The 19,629-nt window shown below is 40.3% G+C and overlaps 1 protein-coding gene and 1 long non-coding RNA gene across 2 annotated transcripts in view; one reads left to right on the top strand and one right to left on the bottom strand.

Moving 5' to 3' along the window:
- TYR (tyrosinase) overlaps positions 1-19,629 on the top strand; it is a 55,882-nt gene that overhangs the window by 29,982 nt on the left and 6,271 nt on the right. Inside the window, exon 4 of the mRNA XM_080567597.1 lies at positions 16,336-16,517. Coding sequence (XP_080423723.1) covers positions 16,336-16,517 — 182 coding nt within the window. The remainder of the gene's footprint in view (positions 1-16,335; positions 16,518-19,629) is intronic.
- LOC308182728 overlaps positions 1-19,629 on the bottom strand; it is a 48,151-nt gene that overhangs the window by 23,417 nt on the left and 5,105 nt on the right. The gene's annotated exons all lie outside the window — the stretch shown is intronic.

The raw sequence follows: 19,629 nt of genomic DNA, 5'->3' as shown, positions 1-19,629 counted from the left end.
ACTGATTTTCTAGAGACACACAATATGGTGTAGACGTTCATTCTCTTGCATCTCTAAAGTTTAGTTTTGTTAGACTCCTCATACAGCTAGACAAAGATTTTCAGTTTTAGTATTGCCACCACTGTGGCACCTTTTTAGCCAGCTTTCACGAGTAACCACACAGCTCAGAATACTTCTGCAGCCATCACTGAATTAATCCAATGCTCTGACCAGATATTTTTCTCTGTTTGTACCTTTCTACCCTTTTGTTGTTCTCTGTCACATCAGATGAACTCTATTTTTAAGGCCCTTCACTGCCTGTCCCCAGATCATACCTTACGCATTGCTAAGGAATTCACTCACACCTCCAATAAGTTTGTGATATCATTCCTTGTGTTAACGTCTGTTTGGCATTCAGACAAGTCCCTCCATACTCTTCCTTGTGGGGAACTGTCCACCCTACACTTCCACAAATTCAGTCACTGATCTTCCTTTTGATGTGAAAATTAAGACATTAATAAACTGAATCCTTCACAGTTTCACTGGTGAACCATTGTGGCCCCACTGCACCTTTGTCTAGTTCTCCTTCCATCTGTTTGCATCTATCTGTTTTCCCTTGTCCCATGTGTAAGTTATAATTATATAATTATAATGACAGTCCCTCTGTCATTAAGGGACTGTCTAATTGCTCTCATCTGTGCTGTGTCTGGGATATTCTTAGCCTCTGACTACGATTTTCAGGTATCTAAGCAATAAGAGCAGCAGAAAATAGCAATTGCTTCATTTACAGTTGTAAGAAATGGCAATGACAAGAGAGCTGAGCATCTGTGCGTTGATCTCGGTTCAGTAGTGACTCCATTGCTTGCTACCACACAGGACTTAATATTTGCATCAAAGAGAGAAAACTTTCAAGTGTTTGTTTGCACGTCTGGGTATATGCATGCACATGCACTCTGCCAAAAGCAATCCAAGTTAAGCATAAGGTCACATAGCAAATGGGGACACTTGAACTTTCAGCCACTTATTTGCATACACTAATCACTTTAGGAGGGTGCAAGAAACTCTCCTGCTCATCAGCTTCAGAGCCCCATGAAAATGCCACTAACTCTGCCTGATCAAGGCACATTTCCCTGTGTTGTTCAGCAACACCAGCTGCCATAGGCTCCTATGCAGGATGCTAAAACAATCCCCTAGGCTGCAGTGGCAGGATGGATCTGGGAGCATTAGGAAATGCCAGACTCTGGCTTATCCCAGGATCTAACAAAAAAATGTTCCTTATCACATCGAAAATCAGTAAAGTGTTAAATTGGAAAGCATGAATGGAGCAATCTGTTCAAAAGTATATTAGAAACCAAAATCTACAGATTCTAAATTTCATGCCAGGAACATCCTATTGTGGACCCTTTCAGCCCCTGTGTACTCAATATACTCAACTTCATGTCAATTCCTTCTCCCTTCATTCCTCCCCCAAAAAAATAGTTAGCATTATGTCAAAAGTGATTTTGTTGGAAAATACTTTAACAAGAGGAAATTTGATTTTCATTCTCAGGAGATGTCAAAATAAAAGCCTCTTATTTTTACTCTGTTTAAGAAACAGAACATTTTCATTTTCTCTTAAATGTCATCTCAGGTTTTGGAAACCAAAAAAAAAATGCCATGAGAAAACCCAAGTTGTTCTATTGTTTTGAAATGTTGACAGGAAACAAGAACTTTTTTTAGCTCTTAAAAACTATTTGCTTCAAGAATTTGGAACATTCAGAGTGAAATCATTCAAAAAGAATCATTAGAAATTCTTGTAAGGCAAAGCTAGGTTCCAGACTTAGTACATGAAATAAGAAGCATTCCTTATCCGGAATTGTCCCCAGTCATTCCTTATCCTGAATTGTCTGAACACAAGCAAAGTGTGAAGCCAAGGAAGCGTTAACCCCACTTTGTATATGGAAACTTAGAGACACTGAAAAAAATGACTTAAGCAGAGCTGAGATGGAGATTGCAATAAAATGATATATCAGCTAATAATAAAACAGTGTAAAAATGGAGAAGTCATTGCATAAACACTAAGCATATGATTAATTTCCTCTCTTGACATGAGCACAGCAAGACTCTTAATTGCTTTCTGAGGTATGTTTGCAAAAAACAATGGCATAGGCTAAAAGTCATATTTTTCTGGAACTGAATGAACTATGGGATGGACAAAAAAAAAAAAAAAGCTGTGTGAAAATTGTTAGACAAAGGCAGGTCAAGAGGCTGCCATTAGAAATACACCTCCTCCCACCACAGTCCTTCTGCATCTTGTCAGCTCAGGGTCTTACTGTCTGTGCCCAACGCTGTATCCTCCTAACTGCCCCTGTAAAGGCAGTGGATGAGGTGAAGTCCCTGGCATGAAGGTGAAACATGACTGAAGTCCTTCTACTCAGAGAAAACATGAACATCAGAGTCTACTGCTATTCCCAGGGATAAACTAGTTCAGCTTTTATGGGAGAAGCCCCTGGGATTTGCTCCTGACCTCGAGGTGTTCTGCACCACTTCCAGAACAGAGCTGGGATGATGGTGTTTAGCAGGACAGTCTGTAATGCTCCAAGATATCACTTTACTCCATACAGATGGGTCCACTCAAAAAAGACCACTTTTTACCTCTGCCTAATATCTAGCACAGAGGGTTCCTTTAAACTTAAGTTGGGAGATACAGACACTCACAGCACATGGAGTACTTCAGGTATAAGTACTTACTCCTTGTGTACATATGACTGAGGCTGACAAAGTTATCTCCCCACTTTCAAAGCTCTCAGGAGAATTAATTGCATTTTTGGGATGCATCCTGGGTGGCAGTTGCCTATCAGACCTCTCCTACCTGCCTTGCACATATTACATGACCCCTGCTGGGAAGAGAGCCCTGATCAGCATGCACTTTTCAGCTGAGTAACAAAATCCCTCCCTTACCAGCAGCTGCTGTGCTGGAAGCCACCACTTCACAGAATCCAGCTGTGTTTAACCAGGTGGGATGTCAGAGAAAGAAAAGTGTTTCCCAGCAGAACATCTCATTCAAGTGTGGGCCAGGAGGGACTTTGGTCTCAAGTTTTATTGGCACACACAGGCTCCTACAACAGGTATGAGATGCAGAGCAGATCAGTACTGAAAGAGTGGGAAACTCAAGCAAAGAATATTTTAGAAATTGTAACAGGGAAGGAGTTGTCTTAATTCTGCTTTCCCTCGGGGGCATCTATAAATCTGCAGGAGGACACACGCTGCCTCTGTTACCACAAGCCAAGGAGCTGTCCTGGGCTGGTGCTGAGCTAGAGCAGTTAAACCTCGCCTCCTAACCTCTCAGGGCTGGTACCATGTTAACCAGCTACTCAGCTTGTTTGATGGAGCTGACTCACTCAAAGTGGGCTCAGTATGTGGGTAGCGTGAGTTCACATCTACTGCAAAATACCATATAAATACCATGGAAAACAGAGTGTAAGTGGGAAGGTTGGGGTGTTGCTGAGAAACACAGCTCCCCAGTATCTCTTCTTTGATATTCCTGTGTCTAGGCTGAAAGGCAAATTGTACACCAAGATACTGAACCTGTGCTCTAACTTCTATTTCAATAAGGAAGTTGGGCAGTTCCTGCTACTGCAATTGCAAAACACCCAGACACAGAAACAGCCTTAGAGGGTCACACCACAGGCTCTTCTAACCTGTATCATGGCACCAGTTGCGGCCAGAAGCAGAAGGGAAGGAGTACAGGTTTAGGGCAACCATCCTCCAGAACACCCCCCTGTGTTGCCCATTGAACAGATGAGGGCTGAGACTATATAGTGCACTTGAGTCTGCACCTACTTCTTGAGTAACCCACTCTCAGGTCCTCTGGCAATCCACAGGTAGATCATAAATTATCAGAGGCATAAAAAAGTAGGAACAAGGAACAGGTTCTGGAGATAAATGCTCTTGGTATTGATTAAACATATATAAAACCTATAGTGCTGCTGATCTACCTTGCTTTGGGGAATGGCGAGACAAAGGTTAAACAGACACCTTCTGGATTGTATGTGAAATACAGTAGCTGGCAATCTCACCTGCTATGTCATTATTCAGGCTAGATGTTTCTAATGACCCATTCTGGTCTTAAAAATCAATAGTATAGGAGGTTCAGTTCAAATAGTCCCATTTAAAGTACACGTTTCATATCACTCTTGCTGCAAGATTTCGGCTCAGCCAACGCAGTTAAAGAATGGATCACTTTGTACATTACACATTATGCAAGCTATTAGTAGTTTTTAAAAAGAAAGGTTACTTCACCCTGAAACTTGGCGAGAGCCACATGGTTAGTCTTCACCTATTCTCTTAACGCTGGAGGAGGAGAAAGCTCTCTCTGTGACACAGTGATCAAGACAAGCTCTGATGCAGACAGCTAGCATAGCATTGAATTTCCTTCCTGCAGCACTTCTGCAATAATAGCTGCCATAATTGTTCAAATTGTAAAAAATCACAGGAAAACATGGTACTTTTCTCACCCACGTGTACCTACCTTCTATTCATCAAAAGAAATTATCACTTCGCTGCTGTAGATGTGATTTATATATTACATGCCCTTGTGAACCTCAATAATGACAATCTTTCAGTCTCCAAAGAAATGAATTACAGAGCACAGGAGTGGGTTACAGTCAGTCCAGCTATTGCCACAGCAGTCCATTTTAATCTGCCTGTTTGCTTTCTCTTCAGGGGAAACTATTTATTAAACTTTGGAGCAGCTGGCATTTGTACTATCTCTTACTTCAAGTGATGTTTTTCTGTTAGCTGCAAACAGTGGCAATGATGAACTTTCTCAAGCTAACACAGGAAACATATTACAACAAAAGTTACTTTTTTTTTTCTTTTTTTTTCTTTTCCTTCCATTCAATGCATGATTACATTTCTATTTCCTTTTTTACAATGGACAGAGGATACACGATCATCTCTTATATCTCTTGGTTTTTACAGTGTTGAGCAACACTGGATACCTAAATGTGAATGAGAAACATATACTTTTAGCCAAAAATTACTCTGGTTCAACAGCAAGAGGTGAAACAACACAGCTACTTTAAGGAACAAAATCTTATCTCCTGCAACTAGTTAGAGTCATCGCTGACTTCTGTTGGTATAAACAGACTGGCTTGACTAAAAAAAAAGATAAGAGTTTAGATCACATATCTGACTGAATCTCAGCCCAGCTAAGCCTAACCTAAATTCACTGTATTTTCTAGCATAAGTGCAAAATAAGCTTCCGCAGGAGATAACTTGCTCTGTCAATAACTGAGTTATGATGAGGCACTACCTAGTCCACACTAGACAATACTCACATTCACTTTCCACTGCACAAATTCCTACATGATTTCCAACACTCATCTCCTGCCTTTAGTGTCATGAGTGATGTGTCACACTCATCTATTATCTCCTTCTCCAGTTGGAATAAATTTCTTTATGTTGTAACCCATCAGCAACCCACCAAATATAAGCTGGGCTCAGCACTTGTTGGTTCAGCCTACCTAATTTTCCGAGAAGGGAGAAAACAAGAATCTTTCAGTGAGATTTGTTGAGTGAGAAAGTGGGTTGCAGGGATACTGGCAGGTTAGGCTTTGTAGTATGGCAGCTGTGCTCTGGGCTTATACACAACAGGGTTGAAGCCCTGAGCAGCTCTCCTCTTAGAGAGGAGCAGCACTTATTTCTACACATGCAGCAGCAATCTCTGCTCAGGACTCTTTTGTCTAAATCCTCTTCAGGTCTCAGGTGCCTGAGCAGCTTTTTCTTACAATAGACTTTGGAGGATCTGAGCAGCCTTTACTTTGGAGGATCTGCTGCTTTTTGTATTCCAGAAGATAAACACTTGGGGCACTACTTGATTATTGGAGCAATGACTGGAAGCTGTGCAGCCCTTTGCACCCAACTGAACGCACTAAGGAGCAGTGAACTAAGGAACAGTGTGTTCTCCAAATGGCTATGGATATTTAAATTTTTTGACATAAAGAGAAAAAATTTCAGCTGGAAAGACTGAAAACCCTTTGTCTTCCCCTACTCCTCTATAGGTGTGGAGGGCCTTTTTAAAAATAGGGGAAAACTGCTCTAAATCACAGTAGAGAGAATATTAAAATATCTCATATCCCCCGCAATTGTAGTAGCCTTGAATATTTCCAAAAAGTGGGACATGGGCAAAGTGGCATTGTTTGTCTTGTAGATGGGGTTGGTCATGTTTACTCTCTCCTTCTTTATTGTTTCCCCTGTCTGACGTTCTCCATGCACCAAGATTGTGCAGTGCCATAAATTAAAACAAAGGAGGTGGAAGGAAGCACAGGTGCTTGTGGTGGGATGGTGGAGCAGAGCAGCACCAGGATCCTCAAGCACCACTTGGCTTTCCAGCCCCGATGGTACTGTAAAACAGGTGGGAAGGTTTCAGCATGGTGCACATTATCATGGCTCATCCAGAGAATGCTCTTTTTGGAGGCAGCCTGCAGTTGTTGTTACTTTGGCTGGATAAGCAAGGGTCTTGATGTCAACTGTACATTGCTCCTCAGCTTTAGAGGTGGTCTGGTCTACTGTGGTCCACAAAAAATAAAAATAAAAAAATATTCTTTGATTCAGAAGGCAGAGTAAAGGAAAACAATGAAGCAGGCCAGACCTTCACTGAAAATGAATATTCATACTTCAAAGATATATAATTGATTTACATGACAATATAAGCTCCAAGATAAAATGTAGAAGCACATCATTACATGAGGGAACATCTCCACTGGTCTAAAACATCTTTTTTCTGTTTTGTGCAAGTCTGTGTTTAAAGCATGAGGGATTGTCAAATCTGATAGACCACTAGAGGTAAGTCTACCACTGCTCCATGTTCTCAGGTCCCAACAGTGCTGAGTCTGAATATATTTTCCCAGTAGGCACACATACAGACAATGCATACAAATGTATATGTATATATACGCATATATGTATGACCAGCCACACAGATCAACACAGAAAATACAGCACTCACAAATACCAACAGTACGAACAACCTCATCCTCTTGTCCTCTCTGCTTGATGAGGCTGAAAGCCTGTGAGTCAAAAATTTAGATACATATATATACGTAGAGAGAGTCTGGATCCCTCAGTAACTGACCTTGGACACCCAGTTTACCCAGTCTCTGGATCCCCTGGTCTCCCAGTTGCCTCTCTCACAAGCAGATAGTCTCTCCACTAGGTAGTCCAGGAATTGGCAGAGAGGCAACTTGGAAGTGGTGTCACAAGGGCTGGTGGAACAGGTGTCACGCTCAAGGGTGCACATGCACACTGCAACTTGGAAGTGATGGGGGAAGCTGAAAGTTCCCCAGCAGCCAGGACTGGGACACAGAGCAAGCATTGAAACCCAGGGCAGTCCTCAGCACTGTTTCAATGCAGGGAAGACACAGCTTTGGAAATCTTGGCTGGGTTTCATACAATAATTGAGGGCAGCAACTTAATTTTTAATCAGACTATTACATTATGACAGGTTCAATTTGTTTACAAGCAGCCTGAGAGTCCCTGTACTGTCTTTAGTCAACTTAAAAGTAAAAGAAAAAAATGACCCTGCAATATAACTGCGTATACTGGCAAATAATGCCTTGACTTTACAACCTCAGCTTTAGTAGCTCTGCCAGGACTGAAGCACCGATGCTTCTCCCAAATGCTTGGGATGGGAATTACCTGAAGTGACTTTGTAATATCAGGTGACTAGTGCCAACTTTTAAAGTGATGACTACTGTATAATCAGAGTCCTTGGACTAGCATCTCAGCTTCCCTAAATTTGTTTCTTTTCCATTTTTTTACTAATGCAAATACATGTTGCTTGCCAGATTTCTTTTACAGAATGTCAGGTCTCATGATAGTGAAATAAATTGTGTAAACGAGATCTAAGTAACAATGTTCTGTCTACCTTTTACTGTAGTCAGTCTTACCTTGCCTTAGTCTCACAACAGTAAATCAGGAACGAAAGTCTCTGTGTCAAGTCTGATGCAACCAGTGATGTAGCACATATTTGAATGTGATAAAGTTATTAATGACTTGCAAAGTTGCCATGTAACAGCTAAACCCTCAGTACTGGCTGTATGCATGCTTAACAGAGGTTCATGGATTTATCAGGCTAATGAGAAACACAGAGCACCGTTTCACAGTTGCTTTTAATCAGCTTAATCTGGTTCATAACCACCAGAAGAAACAGTCCTGCTAACCTCTTTTGAGCACCTGGATATGCTTGTCCCTGTTCCTTTATTGTACTGGTATTGGCCGTTATGCAAAAGCATAATGAATCAGGTCTGGGATTTTATCTCACCTCAGCTATCCTGGAATAAATGAAAACAAATGAGAAGTTTGGATTTAAAATAAGTCAGTTCCTTAATCCCAGTTATAACAAGGTTGTGCGAACACTTACAAGGAAGCTGAGGACAAGGGGTAAAACGACAAGAGTGCATCCTGGGACATAGAGTGACCATGAACCTTCATTGTCTTCCCTCTGGGGACACCTGCAGTGTTGCATGTGTTCCTGGTCACCCGGCAGAAGAACTTGCATAAAGGTACCGAACCCCCTTTCCCTCTCTCCAGCTGTTCTTAATTGCTAGGTAAAATACACCAGCTTAAACATCTCCTAGAAAAGATTCCCGAATGGCCAGTTAGGTTTACGCTGTCTGTCAGTGTCTCTGCAGTGGTTCAATACAAGGAAATCTTTAATAACAGATATTGGTCTGGTTTCTCCTCCTACGCTGCAATCGGTCAAATGTAGCTCTGTGCCTGACTGTGGAGGCACAGTGTTTAGAAATGGCTCCTAGGGGAGACTCTTCGAAATCATAAAGAAAATACCTACTCTCATTGTCTTGTTTCACTTTTTTCCAGGTTTTATGATTTTGTTCTTGCAAGCAGCATCTCTTTTTTTCAGATCACACAACATTAGCTAGAATAGTATGAAGTTATACAGCTTACCTATAGCAGTGCTGCTTATACTCTGCTTGATATTTCCCACTGGCAACATAAACCCATTTATTTCTTGACTCATCCTTTCATTAGCTATAATCCCATTGCATACATTATTCATAAAATAATATGAATCCAGAAATATATATATTGGTGGCCTTTTTTTAATCATCTTCAAATCAATCTTATTCCCCCCACCCCTTTTAAACCAAGGTGTTTTTTTTGTTGGTTTTTCTTTTTTTTTTTTTTCCCCCATATTAATTTTCTGCTATGGTTCATTTCATTTCACTTTGTATAATCTGGTATGTATGAAGCAGAACAAGGAAAATACTCAGGTCTATTTATATGCAATCAAATGAAGTGATATATCCATATCTTTTACAGATGGCTTTAATTTTCTCTGTAAAAGCACTTTACTGTACTAAAATTCATTGTGAAAGCAAAGTATATTTCCCCAGAATGAAAATTTAAACTACTGAACCATCAACATACCTGGTGGGAGTCTTTATTACTTTTTACAATATACCAGCTCTTTACAATAACAGTACTGGGACCAAAAAAAAAAAAAAAAAAAAGTTCTAACTGAACTGGAGTTTAAGTGATAGTGAATTTATCATGTTGTTCCAAGGTTTAAATAAAAACACAGAGCCTTATTTTAGCCTAAATATGTCTAAATCTAATGTATTCTATGACATTAAAATACTGTTTCTTATCATAAAAATAATTTTTGCATAAGCTGTTGATCATCATAATCTAACAGTTCTAAAACCTTCAATATTTACTCTAATAAAATCCCACTTTAAAATAATTTCTACTCTGGAAGTGCAATACAGAGAAACTGAGCCTCATTGGGCTTTAAATATAAGACAGGGCCTCTTTCAAAATTCAAATTATTTTCCTATTCCTTTTGGTTCCTTAACCTCTTATTTGGATACGCAATTCGGGCACTTTGATTTCCTCAAGAGAAGGGAGCAGCCTTCCAGACAGAAGGAGTCTTTGCTCTAATCTAGATACACTTATTTGTTAAGGCCTTTGAAGAAAACCTTTTCCATGTTACTTTTGCTTGCCACTGAATAAAGATGAAGGGTGTTAGGGCTATCATGAGACTGATTTCCATTTCAGTTAGTCCATTTCCATATTTTAATTTTCTATTTCTTAAGTCCTGATTGTCCGTGACCTTTCTAGGCAAGAGCTGTCACCTTGGCTCCCTGGGTAAGATACCTTCTTACCCATTGCTTGTGCAAAGTACCTCTCACTAAGCCACCAAGATGTAGAAAGCCAAAGGAATTTGCTTGGGCCATGAGCCACAATTGTTTGAGGGGGTTGGAGAATTTGTTTTTTGGGGAGGATGAAGCTACGATTTAAACTTATGATTTCTAAATATGATTTTTTTCAATGTCTAATCCTTGTATCAAAGAGAGTCCCCTGATAATCAGGGTTTGTTTTCTGCAGCCCAAGTAGGGGAGCCCATTCTGCTCACTCCTCCAAAAGATTTGTGATAGCCAAGCTCAAGTTCTGAGTTCTTTAATCCTACGAAGAAGATAAGGAGGGAACTGGCTTAGACAAAAAGATTTTTCTCTGCACAGTGCCTAGGCGAGTGACCATGCATTTGTTTCTTCTTTCATTTCCTGTAGCCAAATTGATGGTAACCCTTATGTTTCACACAGACACACTTCTTCCTTTCCCTCTTCCTTTCCCTCTTCTACTTAATGAGGATTTACTCTCTCTTTTACCCTCTTAGATTCCAGGTTAGGTTCTCCCCATTCACATACCCTGAATAAAATTCCCAATGGATTTCGATTAGTTCTTCTCTCCTTTCCTGTATCCCACTTTATATATCCCACCACCCTCACATCCCATCTGCTCTTTTCAGCATTGCCAGCATCTCCCAAATGACGCCTGTCTAGCTAGGAGTGCATTGCTAAAAATATCTCCATGTCTGGAAAATATTACTGCTACCTGTGCAAGTAGCTAATTAGCTGTTTGCCCTCTTTGTCTATGTGGTGAGGAAGAAAGAAGCCAACCAGACTGCTGTAGGATTTAGACAGATATTTCCTTCATTGAGCTTCTGCCCAGTACCTTTTGGGGGCAGAAGAAATATGGAGATTGGATATCACAGAACCTTTGTTCATTAGATGTCTTTTTGTTACTTTTAGTCTCATCACGTCAAAAAAAAAAAAAAGGAAGACAAAGTGTAATAAAACGGCCTTTCAGTTGTCATTTTATTTATAGCCCTGCTTTGTTAGACTCTGTGGGGCAGGGGAGGATGCAGAGGTTCATATAAAGAAAACAAAAAAGCAGTTTTGCCAAGGTAACCAAGAAATCCAAGGAGTTCGTGTCTGCCATTCCGCTACAAACTTGGCTTTTCTACCAGCAACACTGTCACTCCACAAAGGGACCAGCTAATCAGTGCATCAGCACTTTGCCTCTCTGTGTGAGTTTTTAGTTCTGCAGCTCTAAGCTCTTCTTCCAAGCTTGCAGCTACTGCAAGCATATAAACATGGAATATGAGAATATATTTTCAAGGTATAAAGAAATAACTTACAACATGGCTGCGTTTAAAGGAAGAAAACAAAACCTTCTATCCACAGTGAGTGGAATATCTGATGACCAAAATACTGATTTCTCTCTGCCACAGAAACCACACGCCCACTATCTGATAGAGCAACCATTTCTGTAGACCAGGACACATGGATGAACATTCAGATGACAAGGAGTTGACAGAGATCTTATGGGTCAGGATTAAAGGGAAGACAAGGACAGGTGACATTATAGTGGAAGTGTGCCACCTGCTCAGGAAGATCAAGCAGATGAGGTTCTCTATAGACATACAGAAGCAGCCTCACGTTCACATGCCCTGGTCTTCATGGGGAACTTCAACCACCCCAATATCTGTTGGAGGGACAGCACAGCAGGGCATAGGCAACCCAGGTGTTTCCCTGAATGCATTGATGACAAATTCCATCTTCAAGTGATGGAGGAGACAATGAGGAGAGGTGCTATGCTGGACCTCATTCTCACCAACAAGGAGGGGCAGGTGGGGAATGTGAGGCTCAAGGGCAGCCTTGGCTGCAGTGACCATGAAATGGTGAAGTTTAGGATCCAGAGAGCAGTGACGAGGCAGCACAGCAGGCTCGCTACCATGGACTTTGGGAGAGCAGACTGGCTTCTTCAGGGATCTGCTTGAGACAAAGCCCTGAAGGGCAGAGGGGCCAAGAAAGCTGGCTAATATTCAAGGATTAGCTCCTCCAAGCTTGGGAGCAATGTATCCCAACAAAGAGGATGTTGGGCAAAAACACCAGGAGGCCTGCACAAATGAATAAGGAGCTCCTGGCCAAACTCAAGCAGAAAAAGGAGGCCTACAGAGAGTAGAAGCAAGGACAGATAGCCTGAGAGGAATACAGAGACATTGTCTGAGCAGCCAGGGATCAGGTTAGGAAACCCAAAGCCCTTTTAGAGTTAAATTTGGCCAGGGACATCGAGGGGAACAAAACAAACTTCTATAGGTACATCTGTGATGAAAGGAAGACTAGAGAAATTGTGGGACCTCTCTGAAAGGAAATGAGAGACCTGGTCACTGAGGATATGGAGAAGGCTGAGGTACTCAATGACTTTTTTGCCTCAGTCTTCACCAGTAAGAACTGCAGCCACGTGGCCCAGGCCCAGAAGGCAAAGTCAGGGACTGCAAGAATGATGAACCTCCCACTCTAGGAGAAGATCAAATTTGAGACTATCTAAGGAACCTGAAGGTGCACAGATCCACGGGACCTGATGAGATGCATCCGTGGGTCCCGAGGGAAGTGGCAAATGTAATTGTTAAGCCATTGTTAATCATATTTGAGAAGTAGTGGCAGTCTGATGAAGTTTGCACTGACTGGTAGAGGGAAACATAACCCTCATTTTTAAAAAGGGAAAAAAGGAAACCCAGGAAACTACAGGCCAGTCAGTCTCACCTCTGTGCCTGGCAATATCATGGAACAGATTCTCCTGGAAACTCTGCTAAGGTACATGGAAAATAAACTGGTGGCTGGTGAATGTATGAAGAGAGTTAACAACATTGGTCATGGATGGTCATCATGGGAGTCATAAAATGTAACTCTCTGATACAAAATTGCCTATGATGCCCAACAAGAGCTATTTGGATTTTACAACAAATATATATCCTGTTTCACTCTCTCCATGGATTTTCTCCCCAGCTGAATGAACTGGGAGACTTACTTTTCCACCCAGCTGGAAAACCTTTCTTAAAAAGCAAGTGTAAGATTCCTTCTTTCATAACTTTTCTTACAAAATATGGCTAAACCAGGAAATGGCAGTGCACCCTTTTAAACTGAAAGATACAAACAGATGAGATAATTAAAAAAAAAATGATAATGTATTAAAGAAATGTATTAAAGATGTCAGATTTTTCAGGCAAAAGAATAAAAACATGAAGATGAAGATCCTCACAAAAAATACAGAGCATCATGCATTATCTTGCCAAGGAAAAATGGGTATTGTGAGCCCATCTTACTGAACAAGCTGGGAACAAGCCTTTAAATGGAAAGCATGAATGCAACTTCTTTGAATTGCTTTATTAGCAAGCAGAATATGATCCTAATATTTCAAAGTGTCAAAAAAAAAAAAAAAAAAAGCCAAGATAAAGCCAAGATAAATGCACAGGGCCAGCTATTCTAGAGGGAGTAATGGAAAGTGTGACTCTTAAAACCCAAAGGGATATTTCTGAGATTTTTATAGTGACATACAGATATGTTAGAAGAAACATATTTCTGTAAAGATTATATGGTTTTATGTTGGCTAAAGGAGAGAACTGTTCATAAACAACTCAATTAATTGTGCAACATAACTTATGCATTAGCACAAATCATCTTATCATTAATTAGAGACATATGATTGCATCTAAATCTAAGAATCAGCTGCAAGAGCTGGTAATTCAATGCTCCTGCTATGGCTAAGAACAGCTTGGTATCTTACGTGGGAACCACACTGCAAATGAAGGAATCCAAAGCACATATATTCATTTCCATGGAAATGCTTTACATTTACATTCTATTTAAAAGATTACTGGCCTAAGAATTCTTGAAACTGCTTATGAAACTGCAACGTTTAAGTCATCCAGGGAGAATGTTGCATTTCAGGGCATGTCATGCAAAGTTATTTCAGGTGAATGACAACTCCTAGCTCTGAATTGTGTGTTCATCAACCCTTCGAATTTTTAGAATGTGGCTGCTGAATGTGGCTTCAGCATTTTCTGAAAAACAGACCCCAAGAAGTACTTCAGACTGAGCATTCAAATGTTAGGGTGTGGATCACCATCAGACCTTGAAAATCTGATCTAAGTCCTTTCTCTGCCTTCTTCTTAAATTATAATCACGTCCTTATAACTTAAGTGCCTCTGTACCTCTAACAGTCCGATGCTGCAGAGAAGAGCTATCTCAGTTCTCATCTACAACTGCTGGGAAAAAAAAAATAATAAAAAAATAAAAAGCACTGACAGTAAGGGTGCCTTGCCCAAAACACAAGTAAGAGGCGAGCAGCGTAAGGACTGGAGGCCAACACCCTCCCTCCCTCCCACCCCCAAGCTAAACTAGCAGCCTGATTTCCCATACATTTTATGCCTTTTTAAATGATTACTGAATTTCTCTATGCCATTCTCCAAAGATGTAATCTGATTACAGACTTTCTGTTCAAACTTTCTCATGATAACTGCAGCTGAAGCCTTGATATCATTGTTTAAATTTATCCATTTGAAAGCTTCAGCTGAGCATTATTATTCTGACAAGAGTTTTTCTAGACAGGGCTGATTAAATTAACTGAAGATGAGAGCCACAAATGAAAATCTTAATCAAGATTAATACCTGCATTTTTAAGGGTTGACAAGGTGGATGAACATAGTGATGCTTTCATCTAATAAATCTTTTGATCCTAAAAAAGAACCAAGGTTCTGGCCCAAGCTCTGTTTTGATGAGGGAGAGAGGGCTTTAATTTTGGTGGGATAAACGAAGTGTTTCTCAACATTTCTGCCGAATGACAGGAGATAAAATTCTACCAGCAGAATTCCTGCATGTCCCACTGAGATCCAGATGCTGCATAGCACTTGCACTTAGGCTCTGTGTTTTTGAGATAACTTGAGTCCCTGAACAGCTGGTTATTAATTACAGGGGTATGGGGAGCCTGTGTCCTCCAGCTGGTAGCCGGTGTTAGGGAGCAGCCCTTGCATGAAGCACCTCCAACCCTGAGCAACTGTTGAGCCAAGGTCTCAAATAAAGTGTAATCTACAAGTCTCTTTAGATCCTTGCATCTTTAAATCCCTCATAACTGATGAATTTAGTGATCCCTCCCTAAGCTTGATGTCGATAATGCCCTCCTACCAAGTTCTTTTGATGAAGTATAGACTCCCCTATCTTTACATGTAAGATATCTGCATCTGCTCCCCTGGCAGCACCTTGCCACCTCCCCTGTTCTAACCTGGCATATCCAGGTGTTTGCTGACAAGCCAAGGTGTAAACACAGTGTAAACAGTAGGGAATTTGGGAAAGGATCTGAGGATTGAATCAAGGTGAAGAATTGAGCAGACAAAGCTCAGGCACAAAGGGAGGAGAACTGAGAATGCTTTGGAGGGTTGTTGATTTTGTTTTCCAAACACATCCAAGAGTTGACTTGAAAATATCAATACAAACTCTTCTGTTCCCGTACTGCAGCACTTAAGCTTTCTCTCTCCACATTAAAGAACAGACTTACAAACCTGTGCTAGGAGACAGCTAAAGGAATGAAAATGGAAAAGACCAGCTCAGGTCAGAAGTGTAGATCACACCTATGGCTACAGAAAGCATCTTTCCTGACAGCTAAACTGCTTTATCAAGTTTTTGGCCTCATGTAGTGCATCCCTTCTTCCTCAGATATTTCCTTGGTGGTGTCAAATCAGCCATGGTGTAACCACAGTTTAATGCAGGACTGAAAACCTCTAGTTACAGTGGAAAAAAATGGGGGAAGGAGAGTGAGCAAATGGGGACAAGACCATCCAGAAACAGCCATAAAGTTTCTGAGAGTGACAAGCAAGGACTGAGGTCTTTAAACCTTTCCTCTGTATCCCTCACAACCATGTGAATTACTGAGCAGAAATTACAGTCAGGTCATAGTGACACAATGAATTGCATTTAGGGAATTTAAAAGCATATTCAGCCTCTCTAAAGCACTGCAGTCCTTTGCTTTTCAGAGGCTTGAACAGGAACTCAGGACCAAAGTAGCTAAACCCAAACTACTTTTAAAGTATTATACACATAAACAGCAGTCATTGAATGCCTCCTTGTCTCCAGAGGTCAAGAAAAATGCATCAACTTTTTTTTTTTTTTTTATCTTCAGGTAGAAAATTTCTGCTAATCACCACCATTAATAGACATGTTTTTTCTTCTACAGCATTTTTGAGCAGTGGTTAAGAAGACACAGGCCCATGCTAGAAGTTTACCCAGCAGCCAATGCACCCATCGGCCACAATCGAGAAAATTACATGGTCCCCTTTATTCCTCTTTACAGAAATGGAGAATTTTTTATACCATCAAGAGAGCTGGGGTATGACTATGAGTATCTGCAAGAACCAGGTAACGCTACAATTTTAAGTTAATGTCAAATTTGTTGCTTATAACGTGGACTGTGTCTGCAGAATGACTATATATATATAAATATATGTATATAAATCCTTCTATTCCAGTTTTTTCCATAATGTAGTCCCAAGTTGTACCTGCTTGTTTTCATATTTCTCATCTGGTGATATGCAGAGTCAACATAACACCATTAGAAAAAGTCCCAGTCAAAAATAATCACTGACATCAATCCTATCTAGCCTAGCTTCAATAAGAGCTGAATATGACCCAAAGGGTCAACTCGTGATTAGAAGAGGGGAGAAAAAGTGCTGGATTTTGAGTCTGCTGTTTACCCAGCTCAGCCGATAACATGTAACATAAATGGCAAAAAGTGGGATTTTCAGATTCTAGATGGTTTAAGGGACAGCAGATCCAAAGCTCTCTTTTTTGTTTACAAATGTAATAAAGCTGATCTCTTATAACCCCAAAGTAAAATTCATCTCCATACTGAAGACCAAAACAATGTCTGCACAGCACTTAAAACGGTGACCTGTTGACCTTGTGCTTGTCCTGTGGTTATTTATATGGCACGCGACTGAATCATTCATAATGTTAATTTAATGTAATCGAATGAGTTTTGCTCTGTTTGGTAATGGTTTTGACTTGCATTGCTGTTCAGAGATGGTTTTGATTTACGTGTCTTGGCCATTCTCAGACACTGAAATGAGAGGCCCTCGGGGCTGTAGCTGCTGAAAAACCTCAGGTAGATCAGATCTTGGGCTTAGGGTAGGGGACTTCATCAGTTTTGCTTGAGTCTCTTTATCGTCTAAGGTAAGGGCTAAATTCTGCTAAAGTTATCAAGTTGCCCAGAACTGAGGATTGCTCAGATACTTTGGCCTAAATCCTTTATAAAATTAGGCCATTGGAATGATCAGACATGTCTCACTGGAATGATCAGACACGTCTGATGTTCACCATCACCAAAAGCTACCAGGGGCGTGGGATGCAGTTACCTTTGCAAAATATTGGCCACTGAAGGAATAGATTACTATGCATGTTTGCTTTTCCTGTTTTAGGCAGAAAACTTTCTGTTAATGTGTCTCTTCGGTTAAAAGGCAATTAAGAGCTAGAAGTGCAATAATTATAAAGCAAAAGCACTAGGGACATTTTAGCAACACTTAACATTCTCGTTGCTTTTTTTTTTTCCTTTATCAAAATTATATCAGTTCTCAGGACACCCCTGCTTTTCTTATGGATTTTGCTTACTAATGGAGTACTGTGCTTTCTGTGTACTTGATAAACTGTCAAATCATGAATTTAGCTTGTTCATTCAATTCTCAAGTAAAATCTAGCTTGCAATTTACAGTCATGCAGAAAATGCATTTTTTAAAACTATTTTATGTGTGAGGAAAGAAATCTCCAGCTCTCATGGATGATTGTTAAGACTTTATTTTTACAATAACACTGAGAAAGAAGTCAATATTTCACCTAACATGCCATAAAATATTTGGTCAACTCCATTTATTCACAGGGAAAACAATCTAATAAATATTTAAAATATAATCTCAAAATTATTATTTTTTTCTTATTAGATGCATTTTTGCCTTTTTGCTCGTCACCATAATTTAGTTCCTAATCAAGACTACAAATAAATATACATATTTTTAATGAGATTCACCAGTTTCTGAAAAAACACATTATTCCTAGAATTGTGCCACTAAAAAAAATTGTAAAGTACCATGAGAGTCAGAAATGTTGAGTCCTGAATTGGTACTGCAAAAGAAAGCAAATGGTAAATTATTTACCATGTAGCAATTCAATTCTATTGCCTCCTGATCTCTTGCCTTTCCCTAGAGGAGTACACAGTCCATGGAAAATGAAATTCTTATTAAATTCTGCCCATGTTTTTAACACAGAGGTAAGGAAAGCAATTTCTTAATTATTTTGTGAAAAGATAATTCACAAAGAGTGAATTAGAGAAAAGAGTGAAATTCAACCTCATTTAGAAAGCCCAGATAATCCTCAGACGTTGTTCAGCCCTTTGTTAATCTCACCAAGAAGAAGAGAGTTTAAGCTATTTCTTATCTGAAGGGAAGAACTGGTTAGAAGTGGAAAATGGCCTGGAACCACGAAATGCAGATATGGATTTTCTCAGTACTTCAGTGTTTAAACCCATACTGTTCTCTAGAGAGGAACGATGGGTTCCTGTTAAGAGGAGCACGAGAGTAAACAGGAATTTCTTGATACAGGAGCTGAAGCAGGGAAGCTTGCCAACCCCCCCTTGAAACCTCCCTTGTACTCAGGGATGCACAGAAACTGTATGGCTTGGCAGCCAGGGGTTACTAGACAGATAGGAAAAAAAAATAGGGGGAAAAAAAAACACATACTAACTATAAAAATCTGGGTGGTCAAGAAGAAGAGGTGACATCTCTGGATGCAGATCATCCAAATGAGGCGGAAGAGGACAAGCAGAGGAACAGGACAGGACAGAGAGAGGAACGAGCACACCAACCAGGTCTTTTAAAGAAAGCAGCTGGAGGAAAGCAGCAACAGCAGCAGTTCTGAGATGCGGCACCAGCAGCTTGGTAGAGAATGAGTAGGACTATACAGAACATGCTGGGGCTGGTTACAAGGAAAAAAACTGGGAAAGAATCCAATGACAAAATGGTATTTTAACACTAAATTATATTGTTGATCTTCTTATGAGGAAAAGCTGGTGCCTGGAGCCCTGCTTTCCACTGAAAAGCAAATCAATGTGTGACAGTATGTGGCTATTTTAATTGCAGCTTCATTTATTTTTATAAGTATGACAGCCCTGAAGCAGAAGTGGTCACAAATAGTGTAGATGGAAATCCATCCCTCGGGAACCAAAAACACATGTCAGAGTCTGTTTTCTGGGGAGCTGATTTGAGCAGAAACTGAAGCAGACACCCAACTTTGCTTGACATGAGAACCGTGAACTGTAAAACTGCCACAATTGGCATGGCTTACTGAAAATGAACATTTGTTAGCATCAATAAAAGAGATTTGGAAGACTAACGGCACCACCTAGCAATAGCTGTCAAAACAATTTGCTGTGACAAGAACTATTCCAAGCACTTATCTACTTATCTTTGAAGGTCTAGACTAA

This window comes from Anser brachyrhynchus (genome assembly GCF_964034855.1).
Source record: "Anser brachyrhynchus genome assembly, chromosome: 1".
In the NCBI taxonomy this organism is placed as follows: domain Eukaryota; kingdom Metazoa; phylum Chordata; class Aves; order Anseriformes; family Anatidae; genus Anser; species Anser brachyrhynchus.
The sequence above is the reverse complement of the archived record's forward strand: the minus strand, read 5'-3'. Positions and strand labels throughout refer to the sequence as shown.